At 44.6% G+C, this 25,766-nt stretch overlaps 1 protein-coding gene across 4 annotated transcripts in view; it reads left to right on the plus strand.

The window, feature by feature from the left end:
* Positions 1-25,766, plus strand: part of PPP1R12B (protein phosphatase 1 regulatory subunit 12B) — a 95,136-nt gene that overhangs the window by 47,426 nt on the left and 21,944 nt on the right. For 2 of the 4 annotated variants that reach the window (XM_019472752.1, XM_009281888.2), the window contains one exon: positions 768-812. In XM_019472752.1, coding sequence (XP_019328297.1) covers positions 768-812 — 45 coding nt within the window. Of the gene's footprint in view, positions 1-767; positions 813-15,057; positions 15,885-25,766 lie in introns of those variants that run through there. The other 2 variants (XM_009281890.2, XM_009281889.2) reach the window with 1 other exon arrangement.

Genomic DNA, 25,766 nt, shown 5'->3' on the forward strand with positions numbered 1-25,766 from the left:
CAGGTGGGGTCTCACCAGGGCAGAGTAGAGGGGCAGAATCACCTCCCTCGACCTGCTGGCTGCACTGCTTGTGATGCAGCCCAGGATATGATTGGCCTTCTGGGCTGCGAGCGCACATTGCCAGCTCATGTCCAGTTTTTCACCCATCAATACTGTCCAGTTTTTCACCCATCAATACTGCCCAGTTTTTCACCCATCAATACTGCCAAGTCCTTCTCAGCAGGGCTGCTCTCCATCCCTTCATCCCCCAGCCTGTATTGATTGGTCAGGGGTTGCCCTGACCCAGGTGCAGGACCTTGCACTTGGTCTTGTTGAACCTCATGAGGTTCACATGGGCCCACTTCTCAAGCTTGTCCAGGTCCCTCTGAATGGCATAACTAGTCTTTCCTCCTGGAGTCTATTTGAAGTGGAGGATATTCTTTGAAAGTCAATATTATGTCAACATTTCAGACATGCAGTCCTCCCAACTGTCAGATTTGTTCCCTAAGTATATTAAGGAAATACTTCTCCTACCGACTCTTCAGGAGTGTTCAATTACAGTAGCTATCTCAAGAGAGTAATTCTGTGCCCAGTACCAAGATCTTCTAAATGGCCATTAAGTTACCAAACCTGATCCAATAATCAGCCAAAAGCATCTAGACAGGCATTTCTTTCAACAGAAGAGTTCTTAGCTTTAACATCAAATCATAAGCAATACATTAACTTTCTGTGATAAAATTTTGTTGTCTCCAAGGCTGCCTAAGTATATTGTTTGCTTTTCATCCTAGGATGATGATGAAGTTGATGGAAATGAGGAAGTGAAGGAAACTCGGGTGAGTGAAAACATATGTCTAAATAGTTGGTGTTTTGCTCTTGAGTGTTGGTGGCAAGAAGTCTTCTATGGCTTTACTCTTGTTTATACGAGAGGTTCAGGCTCTGTTCAGGAGCTGAGTACTAACTGGGAGGTAGTTCTGGGTAGCAAATTGCTTACTGATTTCTCGTCTGAAAGATAAAGAATATCTACAGACTGGCCTAAGTTCAAAAGTTGGCTCTTTGTGAGCTGCATAGGCACTTTCTTAAACCTGGAGGGACTGGAGCAGAAGCCCGGGTGAGTGCCTTACTGAGAGCGCGGTCAGAAGCTGCCGTGGCTGGGGAGCGTGGCTGTCAGGTGTCCCGAGAAAGGCTCATGACCTTGTGTCTCAGAATCACCCTGACGCTGTTATTTTGGACAGTATGTTTTGTATTTCTAAAATCTGCACTCTTGTCTCCTCATGGATTTGTTTTCTTGTGGGAAATTGTCTTGGCAAGCAACACATCAGAGATTGCTCATTGTTCCCCTGTTCTTGCAATAGTCACATTATCCTTCAAGGCCCTTTCTTTTCTTTACAATAATTATTGAGTCCTTCCAAATTGCCTTGGTTTCCTTTGGTTTTGTCTGTCTTTGTCTAAAACACATTTGAGCCTGACAACATGACTTACTCTGACAATGTTAAAGCTAAATATATTTCCTAACTATTAAAGCATGATGTGCAAGACCTGGGAAAAACAGCAAATTTAAGGTTGCTTAGGGGTCAGCCTGCTTGCGTGATGTTTAATCTTTGCCAGAAAATGTTGAATTTACGGTAGTCTTTCCACATACTTTGCAATTCAGTAGAGTGACTGAAGCATCATTTTATTGAAAAGTTAACTGGTTCTTTGCAGCAAATTTTCAGTAATGCTCTTCAGAGTATATTTTTGTTTTTCTTTTTGCAATACTCGGTCAAAACGGGGCAAAGTCACGGTGAGCCTTGTGGGGACCAGAGACTCACATGGTGCTGGGATGGCTCTTAGCACGTGCTTATCTTTCACTGCCAGCCTTTGCTTTCCCAGTGCTTACTTTGCAACATGAAATGTGGGATATTCCTTCCCATGGAAGCACCACCTACTTCGAGTAGCCCAGCTCTTCCCACAGGAGTTTCTGTTCATAGCGGTACACAGCTTTGTTAAATCTTCCACTTACCCTGCGTGAAAGATTCAGCCATTTACCATCCTCAAAATGGTTTTGACATTTCCGCTGTCTCACAGTAAGACTGAAGGGGGGGTATTTTGTAACGTGTAAAAAGTAATAATACTAGGGACACTGTTTCCAGCAGTCGTGTTTTGGACTTGCTGGGAATGTCTTGTTCTTCTGGGAAGTTGTCCCAGATTAGCTAAATTAAGACAAAGGAGTATCTGAGGCTGCAGGTTTGGAGGCTTCCTAGAGTCTAGTCCTAAAATTGCTGAAAACTCTATTCAGCACAATCCTCACTGCTCTTGTAAATGGGTAAACTGCACTTCATAAGAACCCACCATATGTTCCTGCCCAAAAATTCAGGGTCACCGAGTCTCTTACAATTAATGATGCTGTTTTTCCCCAAGTTAATAGCAAGGAATCCTTTAGTCTTATACTTCCCACGATTTTCTCGTGGGTTCCCATCTAATAGCAGAGAAACTTCCCTTCAGTTCCCTTGGGCCCTTTGCACACATGCTTTATGGCAACATTCCCCTGTTTTCTTACACACCTGACATACGTTAGACCCTGGTTTAGACTCTCCTTGCACTCTGATGGTGCTGTTTTTCCCGTTCTCCCAGTCTTGTTTTTATCCAGTTTCCAGTTCGTTTTCTTTACTGCTTGCCTCCTGCATCATGTCACTTGATCACTCTTCCCCAGTTTATTTTACATCCAAATCAGAGAGATTTCTATCCTGCTAACTGGCCATCAGCTCGGCAAGAGCCACGGAGCAGCTGCTTGCTTTCAGTTCTAGTATCAAGCAGGAAGTACAATTAATAATCATTAATTCATCAATAATAATAATTCTAGAATGGCAGGTGCCACCATCAGAGTTGTGAACTTGAACACACTAAAGTGTCCCATTTTAGTTGCAGACCCCGAAACACTCTCCTGATTTTATATGAGCAGTTTTTTTCCTCCAGTGTTTATATCTTGGCTGATATTAGGAAGATTTTCATGGGAGCCAAAAAAGGCCCTACTCAAATTCCCTCCTCCAAACTGTGCAGCGCTGGAGTTTAGCAAAGGAAAGGTAGATGCAATTTTTGAAAAAGGGGCAAATACATGTTGTTCTGATTCTCAGAAGTGGATGAATTATTTTGGCTGAAACTTATGAGCACCAGCGTGGGAAACCAGCCCAGACGCTTTGGCTGAGTTTTAGGCAACTGCGAGCAGTCTCGTAATAGGATGTGTCAGGCAACCTTCATGTTTTGCTACCAACCCTGCCTTTCTCCTTGTGATGCAGACTGCTTGGATGCATTGTGGAAAGTTGGAAGAGCAGACAAAGTTTTATTGTGGAATAAATGTTCAAGGGCACAAGGACTTCAGCTGGAAAAAGCCTCTGGGGAAGCAGCTTTAGGAGAGTTTTTTGCGCGGTTCCCCTGGGAAGGATATGTAGAGGAAGGAGCCTTTGTTGGGTCTGGGGAAACCTGACCTCAAACCAGAGGTGGGGAAAAAAAGTTTGGCCGCACTCTAGTCTCTGTTTCTCAGAAATTAAAACTTATGAGAGTCCGAAAGATCCCGTTAGCAGTGCCAGTCTGAGCCGTGTGGGTAGGCTGGCATTAGGAAACCTTTCCTGCTCCCTGCAAGGCAGTGACTGTGAAGTATCAGAGAGAATTCATACGTGGTGGGGCCAGTGAGTGCAAATACAATACAATCAGTGCAGCTGTAAATCAGTGGCTCTAGTCTGGGATGCAGCATTTGAAGGATATAATGGCGAAGACGAAAGAGAATGGTTCGATGTTACATTTTGGAGAGGGTTTTCCTTATCCCTGGCTCTTCTGGCTTTGACTTACACCTGACTTCTGCCATTGCTATTACACAGCAGGAGAAATTGGGAACAAATTTGGAAGAGAAGTATATTTTAAATGACATAACATACATAACAGAAATAGAGAAATGTTTGTAATCATTTAAAGAATTTTATCTCCTTGCCTTTCTCTTTAGCGGCGTGACAAATGTGCCTCACCCGTGTGTTAGATAGTTCATCAAGGGAAAGCTTTAAATACAGGGGAATGCACTGAGTGTCATGTTGGTAAAGTAAGAATTTTTGGGCAGTAAAAGTGTCATAGAAAACATCTGTTCCCATGAACAACTTCTAGGACAGTCTGTATAGCACAGTATAAAACCTGGACACATTAATTGAATTAACTTTTATGCAGGAATAACACTGAAATGTGTGATTATGGATTACTATCACAGTAAGTGTATTAAATAGGCTTCATTCTTGTCTCCCTCTACTTTGATTTACAAAACACGAGTATTTTAAATTCTGCAAAACACTATTCAAGCCCACTCTGTTTTGTAAATATTGCATGTTCTGCCTAATTGTACTATTAATGTGAAATCACCAGATGTAACTGGATACTAATAAAAACTAAGTCTCTGTCTTAGAAGGATTGAATTTCTCAACTTGATTCCATGAATTCTAAGGGAAGACCTGGAAAATTCCGTATGCAAACTAAATGTCTTAATGTTATAGCTGTTTCAGAGTTATGACTTGGGAGTCCCGATTTTGGTATGTTTTATTTCTCACCTATATTTTTGCTTTTAGTGGCATTTTATCTTCCACAGAGACTTCCAAGTTAGCTTTTGTAATCGTGCTGTTTACCTTTTTTTAAAAGATGGATTTGATAAATAACTAAAAGGTCAGAAATAGCTTTAGTTAGTGTTTTGTGACTTGCCTGTCGTAGCCAGACCGCATGTATTGGGACCCCTAGGAGTCCTAGCAACTACCCCGGATCCCACTCTTCTATTGCCCTCTTTCCCCAATGCAGCACAGTGAAGCGTGGTGCTGCGCAGGCTGAAGACATGCCTGTGGACTGTCTTTTTAAGCTAAGGAAGGCTCCAAGTCCTCCACTTTCTGGACTCAGATTGCCTAATATGGTAAGGTATGTCTTCACGGGCTGTGCTGTTTTGCTGAGCTACAAGGGAAAGTTGACTACTAAAAGGGAACAAAGTAGGTGAACTTCTTGCTAGCTGATAAGAAAGTAAAATCTTTTAATCTAGATAGCACTGTATGGTACTGTTCGTCCTATGCCTTATTGCTACTAGCCCAGGGTCCCTTTTGGGGACTAAGGAGGCAAGTATTTTTCCCTGGTTTTACCCTTGAATATTTACTTCTAGCACAGATGCAGTGTGACATGGGAGGGAAGCCATCTGGCCCATGTCCAAGGTAACGTAGGTGGTACTGTGCGTCACTTGCGTGACTATAGCTAAATTATAGAGCATTTAATTATGTGTAATGTAAGGCTGTGAGAGATTGGCTCTGTTTAGTCCTGTTTATAAACAAAATGCTAGAATGGGTTGCATATGCTGCAAGGAAAGGAGATCTTTAATATGTGTATAACTAGCAATATAAAGTTGAGTCTAAAATAGCAGAAAATTGCTGCAAGAGCATGAGCTAGTGTTTTGCCATAGAGCTTTAAATATGGTAAAGAACAGTTTTATTGTGTTTGGAGTGCCCTGGGATCTTTGGGAGGTGGAGGGGGAAGACACTGTAGAAATTTAAATTCATTCTGCAAATATTTCTACAAAAAATTTTCACATCTGCACAGATGATTTGCCTCATGAGTTCTCCAGCCTAATATGCTTGTGTTGGTTTTTCTTAACCTTAATGTTTTGAGAAGGGCATCAGACTTGCTGTCTACTATCCCTGTTGATACAGCATTTAAATCACCAGCGTGGCTGCCCAGTTCCTATTTACGGCTCTGGGAAAACATATTGTTTGTGCTTAAAGCCAAGCAATCCAAGTCTGCTATGTAGACTACAGGGTTACAGCTAAATGTGTTCAGGTTAATTCCTCTAATTCACCGAGTCGCTGAATTAGGAAGGTGTAATGTGAAGCAGTGTCCATGATGGAGATGAGTAACACAAAACCAGCTAAAATCCGATCTGCGAGTCCCAGGAAGATGAAGCAAAATAGCGAGTCCTCCAGGAATGATTTACAAGGTCATGGGCTCATAACTATTTAAGGTAACTTTATGCTTTAACTTCTTGTTTAGTAAATTACTCTCGCAATTTCAATGTAGTCTGAGGCAACTAATCTTTCTCAGTTGTCAGCAAGTAATTTCTCCTGAAGCAATGGTGCTGAGGTTAGCAATGCATCAGATACCCACCAGATACCTTGGCTTTTGCTGGCATCGCTGGGAGGCCTGTGCAGTCAGTTCAAATTATCCCATTTCACCCCAGGGTCCTGTCCCTTTGCCTACTTGGCAGCTCTCTCGCAGGTGTCCCAGGATCCTTTTGCTTTCTTCCCAGAAGGAACTGGGAGCAGTGTGATGGATAGGGTGGCATCAGGATCGGCGCCATGTGTATGCAACTCTCCACCTCCAGTGCAATGTGGATGCGGCACAGCCGCTCCAGGAGACAGGACCAGTTGCGTTCAGTGTGGCTGTTAGCCTAGACCCGTTGGCCTGAGGAACAGCATTGCTCCCTGGACTATATCCCAAAGACAGAATAAATCTCACTGTTGTTTTATGTCTAATTGTGTTTATAATTTTTTACTTTTTAAAGGTTAACAGCATATGTTTGTGCTTATACATGTAATGGAGCATCACGTTAATTTTTGTTTGAAACTGTCAAACTCTATCTCATCATGACATGCTCAAAATTATGGAAAGGGAAAATATCTCTAACTGCTTAACTACTTATAGCAGGTTCTCTGTCCCTCTGGGAGCTGATGATCGTACTTTGTTGTCAGTCATCCAGCAGGCCGCGGGGAGGATGTCTCTCCTGACGTGGTTGAAGACATCCTCCAAAAAATCTGATCTGCTGGATTAAAATTCCTGTATCCAGCAGTAGATGTCTGGGCAGCCCTTAATGGCTGTGTCATGTTGACATGGCTGTCTGCCTTAGAGAATAGGTGAATTGTGCGTGGGCAATAGGAGATGGCTTCAGCAGATGCAACTTGAATCTGTCATACTCAGTGCTTCCTTTCTGAAGTCCTTCTCACCGGTGTGCTGGTGAATGCTTCTTTGTGGCTCCATGGCAAAGCCACTGTGAAGCCGATAGTCCTTGTTGCCTGGACGTACCGTGCGGAATGGTGTGGTCTCATGCTTAGGTAGTAAATGATTTATCTCCCAGATATGTCCAGAAGGAGTGAAAAGCAGAAGCTGTATTGCCAGATGGCTAACAAGGAGTTGAAGAGTAATCTAAATTTGTTTGGAAAGCTGAAGTCAAATTCCCTGGCAAGAAAATATCCTTTGGAAACTACCACTGTAGGAAAAATTGTGTGTTCCAGTGATGCAAGTGTGGTGATGCTGTTTGTCCCCCTTGTCTTTAAAAGGTCAGTTTTTGTTCTGAGTTTATATCCTCCCACATGCTTCTCTTCAGAAAAAGCCTCGTATTTGGAAAGTCACTGTTAGTTTTTTGCTTTTGGACATGGAGTCTCCCTGCTATAGAAGTAACATTGTTTGGCAGAAGCTACTTCATTATTTGGTATGTCAAGGTAGAGAATCCTTAAGCTGCAAAACTCTTTCCTGGCAGGAATTTCCCACCAGCTTTGGTTTAAGTCACACCTCAGCACGTTCACATTACTCATTATAGTGGGTACCTAGCATGTAGCTAATGCTGGGGCACTGTTGTGGGTTGTTTTTTATTTATTTATATATGTGTGTGTGTGTGTATATATATATATATGCTTTTTTCATTGCTCCTAGATTTGATCCTTGGGAGTGAACATAACCTTCTGCACCACAATCTGCTGCTGTTGAAGGAAGGCCAGAAATAGGCTTGAAGCACAGTTAGATAGCAATGTGTTGAAGTTATACATCTGTTTGGCCAGTGGCACTAGAATAATGGTTTGTGTCAGCTGGTTGATTCCACAGACAAGCTAACAGAAAGGTTTTATAGCCGTGGAGTGGCTGGGGCGGGTGGGAGGTATGCAGAATCTGATGAATTTAGATAAAGAGCAAAATGGATCATGACTCTGTTGTGAGTGCCCTGAGATTTCTATTCCTCTATGTCATATTTTGGAAAGCCCCTTAACTTGAAATAGCTATGTTTACATCTGGTTCTTATAGTAGTGTTTGCTTTCTCAGTTTCCCTGACATGGCCTGTTAATATCTCTGCAAATTTCTGCTACATTCCTCCTTTGTAACTCAGCATGTTTGTGCTTCTTCATCCTTCGCAAGAAAGCTGGATCGGGGAAGAGGGAACCTGTCAGTAAACACTTGCAGAGTGCAACTGCTGAACGGCTTCGACTGGAAAATATTATGTTCTAACACTGCTTTGTCCTTAATGGTAGTAACTGGATGACATCACTTGATTTTTGGCGTGAGCAATGCTCTAAACTGGACTTCTGAGTGGACAGTGGAAAGCGTCTCTCCAGATTTTTTGTCATGCTGCTTTTTTTGAACAAAACATGGTACTGAGTTTGGGAAAGAAGCCTAACTGTGCAATGACAGAGCCAGGTTTTGGGTGGACATGTAGCAAATTATCTGTAGACATCAGTCTTCCCACTGGTGTGTAGACATCGTGAGGATTATGGCATGAAAATACGCAGTGCTGGGGTCGCCCCAGGCCTCTGGGTTTGTAACCGTGGTTGCATTTACAGCCTTGAATGGAATCAAATCTGTGGTCTCGGAGGCATTTATTTTTGGCAAAGTAGTCAGTGCCACATCTGTCTCCCTCTACCAGGAGTCTGTTGCTGCAGCGTTGTTTTATTGTTGCTGTTTATTGCTACCATTGCCATCCATTTCTGTAACCTCTCGGCACCATCCCTTCGGAGATGATGAACTCAAGACAATGAAATCCTTCTCCCTCTTTTGCAATCTTCTCTTTAAATTCAGTTCTCAACTTCTGAAGTTAGGGAGGTCCCCAAAGGTGTTGGTGAACACCCCTGCTTCTCATCCTGTTATAAACGCTGGATGAGAGTGTTCAAGGCACCTTGTCCATTCTTCCAAAAACTCAGTTCTGCTCCACAGAACTGCTGGAAGACTTTTCTCCTGCAAGCATAGTTTGACACTTAGAGGTGCTAAAATGATGTTCCTGTGCTCGGAATGGTGCTTTTTTAACTCTCTTCACTACTGCTTTTTATTTTCTATATTTGTAAGAAAGCAAAAAGAAAACAATTCTGAAGTTTTATATTTAAAATGTGCTATTCTCAGCCCACACTAAAATTATCTGCTTCTGCTGCCTAATGCTAATCCAGGTATGCCTAATGGGTATAACTTCCAGCCTTTTTATGATAAATTTAGTGATGGGAATAAAAAGCGGGGGAAGTATGATGCTATATGTGCAATTATAGACTGTCAGCTGCTGTGTGTGTGTTTGGGAGGAGAGGAAGATCCTTTCCTTCTGCTTCCTATCTGCGAGACATAACGCCAGATCTGCTCATGGGAATCCTGCTCAGTGCACTGCAGATGAAAGCCTGTTCACTTCCACGGTTTGCATTCCATTTATGGCAAACTGCTGCAGTGCCTTCACATCACATTTACAACACAGCTTATTGCCTGACCAATAATTTCTTTGCTACAGCCCTTCAGCCTTCTGTTGCCGAACATAACCGTTACTGCCTTTTTCAGTTCTAAATAAACCTGCGAAGCTATAATTGAAGCTGTTAAAGCTTGCATATAATTTTAAAGTGATTTATTTACAGTGTTTTAAAGTGGTTTTTATATGGCATGTATTTTCAATCAACTTTTCATTATCCAAAATAATAGTGGGTTGGGTGTTACGGTGAATACAGCTGCTACAGCTTTGACCCTGAGTTGTCCCACCTAACAGCAGCCGCTCTTCAGCCCTCTGGATTCCTACAGTGTATCTGCAAACTGGATTAGAGTTCATAAATAATAGATAGTTAGCTGTACAAAAAAGAAGGTTTATTATTACAACTTTTTAAAGACTGGCTTTTCGTCGCATCTCCTGGGTTAAGTAACAGTGGTGCTAATTCCAAATCAACTCGTTATGCACTGAAATGAACAGTTTCTCTACAGAACCAGCAGAATTCCTTTGCGCAAAAAGCAACGGGTACAGTGAATAAAGATGTGAGAGCAGGAGGGTTAACAAGACTCAGCCTTTTCTTTGCAGGTGAATTCCTTTCCAAATGTTTTAGTAATACTCTACTGCAAGATCCCACGTAGAGGAAGAAATGACTGGTGTGCAGGTACCCGAGGTGCCGTAATCACCGGTACTGTAACCTTTCATCTGGCTGTGGAGCCCTGCACGTTAAAACAAACTGGTATTCCTGGCTTGTCAGACGCAATCTCAGATTGATCACGGGCTTTTCCTTTGCAAATAACAACGCTCGTGTCTGATTTGGACATACTGGAAGAGAAGTGCAAGGCGAGTAAGAAACTCTTCTAGGGACAAAGCAGTGGTATCGTTTAGTGTGTGCAAAGACTGCGCGTTATTTAGGGCTTAAATAATCACAAATATAGGACATCCTGAGGTGAAGGGAATCACAGGATTTATTAAACTTTGCCCCCAGTATAAATGTTATTACAAAGGGGAGGTACAGCACTCTTACACTATGGATTTCAGTTTTGTATGCCAATCCAGTAACATAAAAGCAATAGGAAATCCAGTCTTGACTCTGTTCTCTATAGCCCGCCTCAATAGTTCAATAGTTAATGAGTTTTTCATGTTTAAACTGAGTTTCTCTGGATTTTTTTTTTTTTTTACAGAACTACTTTAGACCCAGAACAATTATTTTATGGGCATATAGTGGCTTTGTAGCCTGGCTTTTGGAAACAACTGCCAGGATAGTTTATTTCACTCTGTTTCTCCAGAGAAGTGTCATGCGAATAATTAGCATTAAGTATTGCATAAAATATGAATTACGTATTTCCGTATTTCCCTGGGCTGGAACATGACTCAACACACAAACAGCGCACTCTCCTCCTGCAGGTGGGAAATCCAGAAGTGAGGGTTGTGAAGATTTTTTTAAATTGAATAGCAAACAACACCCAGAACAATTATTTTATGGGCATATAGTGGCTTTGTAGCCTGGCTTTTGGAAACAACTGCCAGGATAGTTTATTTCACTCTGTTTCTCCAGAGAAGTGTCATGCGAATAAGTGTGGCTTTAGCATTAAGTATTGCATAAAATATGAATTACGTATTTCAGTGTTTCCCTGGGCTGGAACATGACTCAACACACAAACAGCGCACTCTCCTCCTGCAGGTGGGAAATCCAGAAGTGAGGGTTGTGAAGATTTTTTTAAATTGAATAGCAAACAACTAAACTCTGTGGAAGGGGGTACCAGCGGTGTCTGGGGTTGCATTAAGCAATTAGGGGGAGTTCTCTGCTTTTCAAAGAAAAGTGAGCAAGATGGTCTCAGCAGTAGGTTCAAAGGAAAACATGAAGCGTGTTGCCTGCCTCTCCCTCTTGCTGCTCGACCGGTTGGGTTATAATTCGCATCTTGTGTCCCTGCAGTACAGCCCCATTGTTCTTGCATTGCTTGGCCCAGCGTGGGAGAGGGTCACAGAAAGGGCTATGCCACCGGTGAGACCCCATCCTCAAAGGCTGAGCGTGTTAGTCCCGGCGTACCTAACTTAAACTGTTCCCTAGCACCGAGGCCAGCTGGCAAGGAAGGCTCATCCGTGTTACCGAACCCTCTTAATAGGTTGCTGTGTCCAAGGCACCTGTTGGGAATGGTCCCCGCGAGCGCCCAGGTTGTACATGGAAGAGTGTTGGTTGGCCAAGGACAAGATGATGCCAGAGACCTTCCAACAGCTCAGTGGTCTGCAGGGCTGTGTGCTGGTGGGCAGGGATGGTCCCCGGCTGTGTTTAATTTCACAGATGTAGCCAAGGGGGCCTTGTGGGAAGGTGCACGGTGTGGAGAGTGTCCTGGTGCTGTGTAGCCCTAGTTCCTGTCTTCATCTCAGCCCCTCCATCAGCTGAGCCTTGTGTAGCTGGAGACGCCAACCTGCTTTTCAATACGTGCCTGCGCTGGGGAGATAGGGAGGTTTGGCTACGAATGAAAGAAGTCAGATGAATGGGAAGTAATTCAGTGATGTACAAGAGAGCGTGGTAAAGCTGATGTGGAAAATGACAGCTAGGACTTTGAGAAGATAGTTTGGGGATAATTTGTTCCAAAAATACCAACTACTCTCCCTCATCCTTCAAGTTTTATTAGAATTCTGGTCTCCCAAGAGGACTTCTCCTTTCCTTCTCCTCTGCACTCCCGGAGAACATGCCGTGGGCTCACATCACCCGTGAGCATCACTCTGCAGCTCTGGCTTTAACTCCTAGCTTTGTTTCCCATTTCTGTCTACTGCAGGTTGGAAAGTTACAGTCCTGCTTAAATTTATTTTATCAGTGTCACGTTCTGTAGGTGAAGACTTTCAACACAGATAAAAGGGGTGTTTGTGGTTTTTTCCCCTCAGATATTTAGCTCAGGGCTTCATCCTCTTTCTGGTATGTCGTTTTCTTGGATATGGGTCCTCCTCTCTAAGTAATTAAAAAAATTGAGTACAAACACAGGTGTCATTACCAAAGGAAAGGAGAGGACAACCATCTCAAAAGAAAATAAAGATGTCTGAAAGAGTGATCATAGTCAAGACCATTGCTCTAAGTACAGGAAATATACTATTTCATCTAAGTCTAGGAAATACACTGTACTATAGTACAGTTGTGCTGCTGTACTCAAAGATGAGAAGAAACTTTAAGGTGATGTTGCCCAGAAATACGCTGCAGCGCGAAGTTACAGCCTGGGCAGTCTCAGGGGTTTGTGTCCAGTGGTTGTGGAAGTGCTCGTGGAAGATGGTTGGTTTTTTGCAAGTCTTTCTGGTAGCTGTATAAATATTCCTTAGCAAAGTAAGCAGCACCACAGCTATAGCACAGACCAGGCTGCTGTTTCTTACTGAGGAATATCCTTAACAGACAGAAACAGTCAGATCTAAACCATGACCTTGAATATTACAAACATCAGGACACATCAGCGCTGCAAAGGAAGGGTCAGGTTTCATACTTACACGGGGGAAAATTTGAAAGTGAACTGTACAAAACGGCAGGAAGAAACTCATAAATTAGGCACCTTTGTTGAAATAATGATGAAACCCGGCGTGTTTTGCCATATTGCACCTCACTCTGCTGTCTTTCGACTGGCTAATAAGGATACTAATTCTCATGCCACCCCTTCTCTTTAAAATTCGTTATTGTCCACCAACATGCGTTTTGTCAATCTGTGAGGTATCTGCACTGGATGACTAATTAACTTTTAATGAGTAGGGAAGAGAAAGCTCAGTTTTTGTTTTGGTTTGAGGCTCGGGCTATGAGTTCTGTACTGAAATGTTGATTTTGGAGCTTTCCCGCCCCTCCTCAGCAGAAATGCGACCATGGAGGGATACAGCAGCTGTTTATTTAGGACTGGACGGGAGGGAAAGCAAAACCCTGCAATTTAGAGCTGTTTAACTCCACCTTGGTGACTAAACGGGGCTTTGTCAGCCTTGTAATTGTGATTGAGACACTCCAGTCTGCTGGTGGCCACACGGGTTAACCCAGTTTCAATTACTCACACTGTTTTGAAACCCCAGAAACTCAGACTAGTGCGAAAGGATCACCCGCGTGTGCAAGTTCTATAAATATGCATTTAAAATGTTTGAATTACCTTGTTGTCACTGTGGGGCAGTCAGACTCCAGACTGCTGGGAGAGGTGGAGGGTGGGGGTGATGAGTGCAACAGATGGAAGCTGGAAAGATCAAGGTCCTGCCACAGTCTCCTGGAGCAGCGGGGTGCCTGTCACTACCTTCTTGTGTATCTGGACTTAATTGCCATACCTTTAAAAGGGAATGCAGAAATATTGCTAGGCAGAATTAGACCCCTCCAAACTTCCTGCCCCCCCCTTGCAGCCAGTGAATAATGAATCCCCTCCTTCCTCGTGATGAGATATCACGTAGAAACCTGATCTCGAAGTGATTTTCCTAGAGGACAATCCGGCAGCCCCGTTTCCCTCTCTCCGTGGCCACACAGCGATGCTGCATTGCCCTTGGCTAGTGAAGATGCTGGATGGCAGGAGAAATTAATGCAGCTGCTATTCCAAGCACCCTTCCCCAACTATGTACGTCAGTAAAATTACACGGTTGCCAAGGAGTGTGCAAAAAAGGGGCAATATTTCAGATCAACAGAGATATCCAAGTGTAGTAATACTCTTAAAATATAGATGTTCTTCTGCACTTGCTAGGAAATGTTTCATGACAAAGCAGCCTGTGGAGCTGGAGCAGAACGTGCGCTGCAGATAGGTTAACTCTAGGCACCCAGCGGCTTGGTCAGTAGCCGGTTTGGGTGGGTGTGAATGAGCCTGGATGAGGACACATCCTTCGGGGTGATACTGGTTCGTTAACGCTGCCTTACTGGAACTGGGCCAGCGCAGATACCTGGGCTGATGCCTTCCCAGCAAAGAAAAACAGATTTGCAACCTTATGCTTGCAAGACTGTATTTAGTGTACGAGAGCTATGAAATCAACGCACCCGCTGTCTGTTTAAGGGCTTTTTTCAAATGAACATCCCATCTGTTTATTTAGATGGGACGTGAGGGACATCCACTTGCCTTTGCAGAGAACAATCTTGCCGTCTCTGAGACACTGCAGAGAGCGGCTTTCCAGTGAGCTAGCTTGTGCAGCAGCAGCACAGCTCAGCAAAGAGCTAGCTGGAAGTTTGTTGAGAGAGGTACATGCTCTCCCCACCCTTCTTCCTTTCCTCCAAGCTCCTCTCCCCTCCTCCTCAATCCCAAACACTCCTTTGAATGAATGTACATTACACAAGCTCTGCATCGCCTTCTCGCAGCTCCAAACAGGCTTATGAGCAAACAACAAAAATCCTGTTGTGCTGCATGAGTGTGTCCTCCCTTTAATGGTATGAACTGCTCCGTGTCCTTTAAAATATCTCCCTTTGTCACAGCCGCAAAACGCGTGCTGGAATTTAAGCTTTGCAAAGCGCTGTCGATTTGCCTCCGACCTCCCGCTCGCAGCCCGCCAGGCCTTGGGACCTTGTAAGTTATTTTCTTTTCTTCCCCCCCCTTTTTTTTTCTTTTCTTTTTTTTCCCTTTTTTCCCTACAAGTAGCAGCCCAAATCCCAAGCTGAAAGTGAATCGCTGCTGCTGGCTGCCCTCCAGCATTCCTCACGGAGCGAGTCAGGATCTGGAATGTCAGAAGGCAGCGTCGGGGAGCGCCGGGAGAAGCCTGCGCGTGGGTAACAGCGCCCAGGAGGAGGAGGAGGACGGAACAAAACACAACTTCATCTGGACTGCCCCTTTCCAAACCAGCGTTTGTTCCTGATTTATGCTTTCGTGTTTCACTTAAAGCATGCAGCTCTGCGCAGTGACGGCAGAGAGCTCGCAGCAGCACTCCGGAGTAAAACAGGTTTTGGTTTTCTTTTCTTTTTTTTGGCAAAAGCTTCGTGTCTAGATAAACCCAGCCGGTTTGCCGTCTCTCTCTCCTGAGCCGGGAGTTTTTGCCTCCTGCAGATTTGGGGGGAGATCGCTCTGGTCCTGCAGCACACGCTCTGGACAAGGGGAAACATCCTTTTGCGGAGAAGTCGGGATGGGGCCCAGCCGGTGAGGCTGGCACGGAGCACCGCCCGGCGCTGGAGCACAGCGAGTCCTTGACACTTTCTCCTCTTCTTCTTGGACAAGAAGCATTGTGGAGCCTCAGCTCTCCCTGCAGCAGATTAATACCTAAAATTATACACCCTAAACAGCAGGGTTTAATTACCAGAGCTGTGAATAGTTTAATTAGTTTGTTCTGACCTTGGAAGAAGGACCTGCCCAGCACCGTAGAGCGACAGGAGAGCAAGACTTGTATTGCTTCTCAAAGACACCCAGCCCGAGAGGCCATGTCGTCCTTGTACACCAGGAGTAAAGAATATACTCGCAGCAGGAAGGCTCAGTCAGATTCTCCCCCGTCCTCTCCTTCCCCGATCGCAAAGACACTCAGAGTAAGCAGCCTTTTCCTTTCGGTATTACACAGAGACCTGCTCAGCATATGCTCTGAGCAGAGACCGGTGGCGGTGGTTTGTTGTCTTACCCTTGGAGACCTGTGTCTGTGGTTTGCTTTGCAAAGAGGATGGTTTAAATGAAAGTTGGGAAGGTGCCTCTGCAGCAACAGGTTTTAAGCAAGCTGCACGAGCCCTTGCACTGGGATTCTTTGCATTAATGGCTGTAGGGAGTTGCTGTGATGGTAGTTTCTCCCTTACCCTGCTTTTCACACAAACATCGCTCTCCCGGTAGGCTGTGGCTGGAAGAAAACCTCACCGATGAAAATGAGGCAAAACCTGACCAGCTCGTTAAACTGCGCTCTTCCCATAAGTGCTTTGATATCACTGGTGAAACAAGGTTTGCTATCCAGCTTTCACCCTTGGGGCTGTGCTGACCTGTGGTATAGTTTAATAATTTCAACAACAACAAAAAAAAAAAAAGAAGAAAACCACCTGTAGCAGGAGGCAAGTTGAGGTAGTTAATGAGTCCTCCCCAAACCGGAGCTGGTGTCCCCATCTACCGAGGTGTTCGAACGTTGGGAGCATTTTGTAACAGTATTGCTAGGGGCTCCAGAGTCATGTGAAAGGCTATCACAAAACTCTCCGGGTCCGTATCGTTATATGGGCAGTCTCTTTGCTGTCAAGAAATATTATCATGCCAGAGTCAAAGCCTGGAGGAATTAGTTTTAAAAAGGCAGGCTAATTTTAGATGTAAGCATTAAATTAATCTGAGCACTGGTGTTTGCTCAAATCAGATATGCATTGTCTGCTCCTTTTGAAGTGACAGATCTTGGTCTGGAAAAAGCATTGCCCGAAATAGGTAAAAAGGGTTTTAACCCGCTGCCGTGGTGTTAATGGAAGCGGTCCCTGACCTCCAGAACTTCAGCCTCGACAGCTTTCATGGCTGCTGGTTGCCCCCGGGCTGCTAACCGTTTAACCCAGGAGCCCAAGTCTGTGCTTTCTTCCCGTCTGCAATCGGAGTATCTCTGGGGAGTCTTTAGATAATCTAAAACTATCCCCTGTGTGCTTAGATGGACTTTCTTCATCAGTTTTTACAGCTGTGCTTACCATTCCTCAGTAAATTGCCACAGTATTGATAACCAGCTGAACAGCAGGTGGGGAACCTTTCAAATATGCTCTTAGAGAGCATATTATTAGAGAGTAAAGCTGAAAATGCTTTAATTTCTTTCAAAACCCAAGTTTTTTAAGATCAGTCGTGTTTGGTGTACACAGACTGACTCATTTCCCCCCCGTTATGCATCTAGCCATATAAACACGTGACAAACATCTCGAAAGAGCCATGACTGCTGTATTCACGGTGCATGCCTGTCTGCTTTGATGCAAACAGGAGGTGCTGGTTTTCTCTGCCCATAGCCACGATGGGATTGCAGGCTTTTGGGGGGCCCCGTGGGTGTTGGAGGAGGTGGTGGGAGCTCTCAGGTGGGTACAGAAAGGTGCTGGGTGGGAATGAGAGAGCCTGGAGAAGAGCTTCTTCCCTCAGCTTCTCGCGGCAGTGGGATTTTGGTGAACGCAAACACGTGAGCACGGAAATCTTGGTGGTTCTTGCAGTAGTGATGGTAATGCCAGAGCATCGATGTAGGAGAAGCCAGATTGGGAGTCCAGCAACATCGACTCATGAGTCAGTATAGGAAACAGTCCTGGTGCTGTCTGGGTTATGGAAATAGCCCATGCCTTAAAAGGCTAATTAGGGAAGGATTTACTTCAGGCTAAAACAAAGTATCTGAGTTAACCCTTTCTGCCATGAGCAAGAGAAATAATGGAGTTCGGTTTTCTATGGATTTGTCCCATGTGTGTATTCCCCCCCATGCCCACAGTAACAGCAACCCTTGCCGCGGGGTGCCACCAGCCTTAATAAGACAGGTAGGAATGTGATATCTTGGAGTCTTTTATCCTTCCATCCAGTCAAGATTGATACCAGCAGATCTGTGGACTCTAAACGTTCCCAGCTGAGCAGGGGTGCGAAAACACATGAGCAGGCAGGGAGCCTCATGCATGGTACAGACATGGAAAAAACCTCTTAGAGAACCAGACAAAGCAAAGGTGGTTTTACTTACTAAGGTGTCAGTGCCAAACAGCTGCATTCAGATGTCGTTTGCAAAGCAGTTTCCTGTGGCATTCCCTGCTGCACTTGCCCTGCTGCTTGTAACATTCCTCCTTAGGTGTTACGATACTATTGCATGTGTTTTTTCCACCTTTAATTGATGGGATCTCCCCAAATGCGCAGCTGAGAAGGGTGAGCGCTTTGCAGTGAACTCATACAAGTCATAAGAAAGGCAATACCCTTGAATAGGGCGTGGGAGCAAAAGGCAGGCAGAGGAGACTCTGGTGAGAGCAGGGTGTTGGTGTGTGACCACCTCCATGTGCAAGGTCAGCACCGTCCTATTGCCCCTGAACCTCCACAAGCTAAGTTACTTAATTTCTTGTGTCACAACAGAACAGCCCAGAATTATAGTCACCAATACAGAAATAGCCAAGTAAATCCTGTTAAATGACCCAGGGTAAACGTTGCTAGTTCTACCATGCTTTAATGAGGATGTTGCTAGAAAGTGGAAACTGAAATTCCCTCTGAAATCAATTCAGGTCGTCCCATTATTTGGCAAAAGCTTCTGTTTTTGTGGCAGTGGGTACCTTTTCATCACAAGTTTTGCACCACACTGTTTTAGTTCAAGGTTTCTCTTCCTCAAAAAATATTATTCACATAGTTCCAAGGGTGTAATAGGCAACTCATGGTGTGAAACCTGTCGTGCATAAGTAAGCAAATAAATAGCAGGATTTGGAAGGATGAAGGTGGAAGCAAGGACTGAATTTTCTCTTTTTTCTTTTTTTTTTTTTTTTTTTTTTTTTAAATACTATTTATGCTGGGCCAGTTGTTTTTTCATAGGAAATACCCTGTAGTTTGTGTTTAGGCTCAGGAAATACCCGTAGTTTGTGTTTAGGCTCATCCGTCTGTTCATTGTGGTACTTCATAACCCTTGCGTTTCCCCATGGGATATCGGTTAGGTAGGAAAATGAAAGCCAAGGAGAATGCACAATCCTAATTTACTGCACAGATTGTAATTGCAGCTTTTCAGTTGTTTCCCGCCTCTTTGTCAACCAACCTTCCTTTATTTTACAGACTGCTCCTTCTTGTCTTGTCATCCGATATTTTTTTGCTGTAAAAAAGACCATCAAAACTTAAAACCCTCGTCAGCATGCATGTGTGCTGTTGGTTCGATAGTGGCTGCATCCCTCTGGCTGCCATCACTTGATGGTTGTTACTTGCTCCTCAAGAGACTCTACATAATTCTTGTTGTTCTGGCCATATTCACGGTTTCACTACAAGGCTTCTTCCCTCTGATGTTAGATCACTCCCTCATTAAGCCACCTTCAGCGCTTATTGCTCGAGCTTTCCAGCTGAATTTTTGTCAGTAAGGGCTCAGCAATAAAGTTTTAAGTATACTCAGTGGTCTGTGCTGATTGATTTTATTCTGCCTTTCATTGGAGTGTCTGAAGGAGCCGCGCTAAGTGGAATATGGGATGCAGGAGCATCACCTTTTATGGGCCATATGTTTTCACCAAGTCACTTGATAGTAATACTTGAGCGTAAAAAGCAATGGTTTTCAAATTGCCGTCTCTGTTAGCAAGCCTCCACATCAAGCCTGCAATTGCTCTAAGCAGTGATTACCATGGCAGCAAATGCATCTAATCTGGGTGCGATTTTTGATGTGGACACGTACGTCTAAATCCAAAGCAAATCTTAAAGAAAAAAAAAAAGCTAATGCACAAAAATGTTAGCCATCTGAGCTGCAGGTGCTTGGCATGCAAATAAAACTAGCATGGTTTGGATATTAATACTTAAATAATGGTATAAAATCTTAGAGGTCTGGTAATGTGACCGAACCAGACTTCTTTTAATGAGTGAGAGATGTCCAGGAGTGCTGAGAGGTTGGTAGAAATGCCAGATCAGATTACAGCCTTCGTACAGTTTTGAGTATAAATGTGTCTGACGGTCAGTTTTCCCTCCGTGAGTGCTTTTGCAACAGGTTTAATCCTGTTTCAGATATTCATGGTAACAGGTTTATTCTCACATTAGGTCTACCTGTATGAATCATTTGGCTTGCTGTGCTGCCGCTGCAAATGCATTAGAGAATGAAGAGCGTTATGAAAACTTTTCTTCAGGAAACTTTATTTTCCTGGGTTTCCATTTAGTAGCTTGGACTCGTCCTAGTTGTGATAAAAATGATGCTGCATAAATTGAAACAGGGTCAAATAAGCTGTCTCATGACATTTTCTATCTAATTTCTGGATTGCTGACTAGTTACGCAGTATTTGCGGAAATTATTACCTCCTCTCCCATTAGCCAACAAAAAATGTGGGATACTGAAACTTGAACTTTAGGCAATTAACCTTAGTCTCTGTTCTTCAGCACCCTGATTTGTTTATCACTGGTTATTTCTCAAGAGTCATGTTCTTTAGAAGGGTATCAGTACAAAATCCTTCTGGGTTCTGTTTGTTCTCTGGTTTTTTTTGAGTTTTCCTCTGTAAATGTCCATATCTGGAAGCATATCGGGAACTTCTAGTCATTCTTAGGGCACCACCCGTTAGATGTTCCCTGCTGTGACTCAGTAGCCAGGCGATGCTCCTGTCTCTGGCTGCATCTGGATGTATAAATAAAATGGGTGAGGGCATGCGCTGTGACCCATGGGGTAAGTGGCTTGTATCCCTGCGGCTAAACTTCCCTCTTCAGGTCTCCTCCCTTCCAAGGAACAGAGCGAATCGATCCAAGCCAAAGCCATAGCAGGGAGTCTGTTAACTATTAAAGGATCTGAATGGTCACAGGCGGTTCAGAAAGAAGCACACGGTGTAACACTACAACCTCATTTAAAACTCCCATTTTGACCCTCTACCGCCTGGTCAGTGATGGGTGCCTTGGAAGAAGCTGGTTAAGCAGCCAGCGAACAATCACTTGTGATGGCTCAGCTTTTGAAACCATTGCCTGTCAGAGGGCAAGGAGGCCAGAAGGTCAGAGGACCGCTTGAGGTTGCACCAGACCAGGGAATCAGTCTGGACTGTAAAAGGGGTGAAGGGAGAAGGAGAAAGAGGATATCTTTAATTTGGGTCAGCTCATGGTACAGCCACAAAACCAAGCACGTTGGCACAACTGAGACAGGGAGGTGCTGTGGGATGGGAACGAGCAGCCACGGGAAGCGATGGGGAGAGCGGGTGGAAACGCTGTAGGCAGCAAACCACTTCAGGCTGCTGAACTGGAAACCAATGCTTACTTCCGTTGCAGGAGCCCATCATAGTTTTGTTCTTCATAAAATGAATACAAACCCATAGAAAACAGGGCTAGAAGAGAGACAGAGCGTGGTCCCTCCGTTTCCCCAGGGCACCAGCAGCTGTACCTGCGCCGTTCCCGACAGATGTCTTGTGCTTGCAGACTTCCACCAGTGGAGATGGTGCCTCATGCACTGGAGCTGCAACTGGTGGTCAAAGAAAAATATATGGACCTTGGGGAATTGTTGGGTGGTTGTTGGTTTGTTTGGGGGTTTTGTTTGTTTGGGTTTTTTTTTTTTGGGGGGGGGTTTGAAAATGAATTGTAAATTCTTTTTAATGACCTCAAATTGCTGAGGTTACTGTTGCAGATCAGTAAAGATTGATCTTTGGAGCAGAGGTCCTCAAACAGATGAGAGTATCTCCAGGGTCAGATCACTGACTGGCAGCTGGTCTGGAGCTATTTTAGACTGAAACAAGCGAAGGGGAAGAGAAAGACAGTATAAACTGTCTTAATTCTAACAGCACAAGATGCTTCGCATGATGCAGACAGGTCAGCATACCTAAACCAGCCCTCATGGCTTTCCCATGCAAGTGCTGCCTGTGGCCGTAGCGGCTGTCACGGGGATGCCATGTAGCTGCAGGCTGGAGGAGGTGTTCACCAGATTTTGGAGCACGCTTCACACCGAAAGGTTGGCAGGTTGGCTTTAGGCAGTTTGAATCCTGGCTAGTGGCCAAACAGGTATTTAAATACACCTGGAAATGTCCTGGTAGAGTGTTTGCAGGGGCAAGGAAGACGACGTTGCCTGCAGACCTGTGGCATTCTCGTATTGAAGAAATTTAGGAGCAGATCTCTTCTTGTGTCACTTGGCCATTTGGCTCTTATTTCCTCATGTCTGGATATTTTTGTCTAAGATCACGTCGCTTTGCAAAATTAAATTTTTCACCAATAAAATTTGATCCCTTAGAAAAGGAGGAAAAAAATAAAAGCAGCAAACCCAGGTTTCTGAATTGTGGCCTTTACTAAATTAAAATACAATCCGGCTTGACGTTTTACATGGTGAGTTTTATCCGCAAGAGACAGCGGTAATAAACTGCAGCTGCTGCAAAGCCAACGGGCCACGTGAGAGCCGTGGGGAACTGAGGCACAGGCTGGCAATCACACAAACCAGCGTACAACGGCAGAACGGTTAGATGTGTTTGGGATGGCAGGAGATGCGGTCGTCAGTCCATTACAGCCGTATGTATTTGTTTCTGATTAAATACGTGCTAGCCGTACTGAAAATGATGTAATCTGTTGTAGCCAGCTGCCAAAGCCACTATTCCATCTTGGAGAACCTTTTAATATTATGCTTCAGTAACAGCAGTTTTTATTAAGCAAAGTTTATTGATTTATAGTTTGTGAAAACATATTTTGCATCAGGCTTTTGGGAGTTGGAGGTTATATGGAGGTGGTTTGGCTACACTGGATTATTAATCATATCAATGGGATTTTGTAATCCTTGCATTTGCACAAATGCAAACTTGAGTTGGAAGGCAGCACTATTCATCACGTCAGCTGTAGCTAACAGGACGCTGTAGCAAACCACAGCTCTCAGGTCAGCAGAGCAGCTTTCTGAGGGAGGCAATGACCTCGAAAAACTCTATCAAAAGCAGAGTTCAGCCAGACCTTCTAATTACTCTGTACCCACTGGAAAACAAACTTGACCCCAACCATACCTGACTTGAAAGACAAATGTGGCTTGAGGGAAACGCCGATCTGAGTTGTACCCGATGGGGATGGGTCTGAGGTGTACCTTCCTCATTGCTTTTCCTCCTTCCAGCTCAGCTCTTGCTGTGCCGGCTCCGGGAGGACTTCTGCCTGCAGCAACACGCCACACCAGCGAGGCTGTCCTTTTTTACAGCTGCCCTGCACCAGCACAGCCAAGCACGTAAACCTATGGAGGTGCAGGAGCAGCAGAGCTGCGTAACTGCAGGAACGTGGTGGCTTTTGCATATAAGAGGGAAAGAACTGGCCCCAAAAGCAGCTGGCTTTATTTTACGTTTAATTTCTGAAACCAACAGGACTCACCAGGAGGAGATGTGCCAACAGAACAATAAAATTCGAGAGGTTCCTAAAACTTTCCTTCTTGATTAAGAAAAGGGAGGACAGCACGGCTGGAGCTGTGCTCCAGGATCTTGTTAAATGGTGGTTATTTAAGTGTAAGCGTTGAGCAGGATCTCTGAGACAAAACACAACAAAATAAATTCCTTGAGAACGATCTTAAAATAGTGCGCATTTTTCTGAGGTTGGCCTGTTGGAGATAGAAGCATAAAGTATTCCCAAAGCATCTATTCTTTTCTTTCTCTTTTTTTTTTTTTTTTTAAACAATGTAAATAGTAGACTTTCTCTGCCTTTGCTGGGTCAGATCCCAGCCACAGAAGAGCACAATTGGAAGCAATTAGGCCAATTTCTGACTTGGGCAAGAGCAGGGCCGATCCCCCTTTTGGCACTGCATTTCAGGGCTGCATTTTATCTAAACCTTCCACGAGGAGTTTGGTTTTAATTATACTTTACTGAACTCCTAACAGCTGTTTTCTGAGTTTTTAAGGGAAGGCTCCTGCCCTCCACAGTCCAGTCACATTTCTAAAATCAAAACCGTACGGCATTCCTGGCGCTGTGCAGCATCCCGGCGGTCGTAGACTTTCTCTGCCTTTGCTGGGTCAGATCCCAGCCACAGAAGAGCACAATTGGAAGCAATTAGGCCAATTTCTGACTTGGCAAGAGCAGTGGCCGATCCCCCTTTTGGCACTGCATTTCAGGGCTGCATTTTATCTAAACCTTCCACGAGGAGTTTGGTTTTAATTATACTTTACTGAACTCCTAACAGCTGTAAAAGTTTCTGAGTTTTTAAGGGAAGGCTCCTGCCCTCCACAGTCCGAGCACATTTCTAAAATCAAAACCGTACGGCATTCCTGGCGCTGTGCAGCATCCCGGCGGTCCGGGCGAGTAAAGCCATGGCCAGTGCCTAGCTGTGCCTTCTCCTTGGGATTGACCAACATCAGCAGAGTGAGAACTGGGGGGCTCAGGAGAAAGCGGCTTGCGCAGGGAGGACCAGTACAGTATGATGCTCTTTGCACTTTTTCTCAGGTCCCATCTCAGATGTCCTGTGTTTTGCCAGCCCACCTGGGTTGAATTGTCTCTGACCCTGTCCGGGAGGGCTGGCAAAACTAGCTGAACCCCTTTGCTGTTCTCCACCACCTCCAGCACTACCTGAATGTGCTGCCCACTATGAGATGGACGGGAGGAAAGATGATGTGATCTCTCAGGTGAGAGGTCTCAGAGCTGAGGATTACCAGAAACTTGCAAGTACGCCTGCAAGTGCTCTGTGCTTTTAAGTTTTTCTTTAAAAGTCAACCCCTTGGGTGTCTCAGTGCTCTTTAGCAGGAGTGGCGGGGTCTCGGCTCAGCACTGGCTGCCGTGCTGGTTTCTGAATCAGGACAGTCGCCTCCAGTGCCTCGCTTTTCCCTGGGGTCCTCCTCCCCCCCGCCCCAAACCCTGCAGCGATATGACCCTGTTTAGATTGCAGGAAGGATAATTTCACAACCCGATGCTTCCCTGGCTGCTAATGTGTCTAGTTAAACTTTTGATCCCAAGGGAAATGGAGTCTGGGCAAAACTGACAGTGCTGTTCCAAATTTGCCGGGGAAGAAAAACCTAATGCATACGTACAGTTGATACAGCAGTTTCTCAGCATCCCCTTTTTAATTTTAACAGATTGCACAATATTCATTCAAGAAAAAATCAGGAAGGGAAAGCTCTTTCTTGCACCAGCTTAGTCAGTAAGTGCACGTTTGGCGCCTTGGCTCTTGTTTCCCTCTGTTTATCCCCAACTTCTCTTTCCAAAAATGAAGGAGGGAAAGTTTTATCCTTCACCTTCTGACTCTGACCTCGGAGTTTCCAGCTCTGGGACGGTACAACCTTCTTCACTTACATACGCAGTGCAATGAGCCAGCTAATGCTGCAGAAGTTTAAATGAATTTTTTGTGGTTGTTTTAAAAGAAGGGGCAGTGAGTGGAGGAGAGGCAGTTGCTGAGCTGACAGTGCAGGTGCAGCTGGAAGCACGTGGCAAAGGTTTCCAAGGGCGCTGTGGCCAAAAGCAGGGCAGAACTGAGCCGGAAAGATGCCGTTTTCTACTGAAAATATGTCTCCAATGTGATGTCTCAGTAGCCTCTGAAAAATGTTTGTCTGTCTTTGAGCAAATAGCAGGGATGTCTCAGTTAAGGGCCTACTGCAATGTTTGCATGTGGGGCACAGGCTTCCCCTCTCAGACACCTCCTGCACGGCACAGCCACCTCCTAGGAGTACGAGATTTTAGTCATTGTTTTGTTTAACTTGCTTCCTTGGGTGTCAAAGCGTCTCTCTGTGCTAAGAACTGCTGCTTTCCACGTCACCTCTTTTAGTTGGAGCCGTTTTTTGAAGGTGCAAAGTGGAACTTTTTTTTTTCCAGGATTTTTTTTCCCCTCCACCATCATAATTTAACAAAAAAAAAAAAAAAAAAAAAAAAACCCCCCATAAACCAGCCTGCCA

The sequence above is a fragment of the Aptenodytes forsteri genome, unplaced genomic scaffold, assembly GCF_000699145.1.
Source record: "Aptenodytes forsteri isolate BGI_AS27 unplaced genomic scaffold, ASM69914v1 Scaffold213, whole genome shotgun sequence".
In the NCBI taxonomy this organism is placed as follows: domain Eukaryota; kingdom Metazoa; phylum Chordata; class Aves; order Sphenisciformes; family Spheniscidae; genus Aptenodytes; species Aptenodytes forsteri.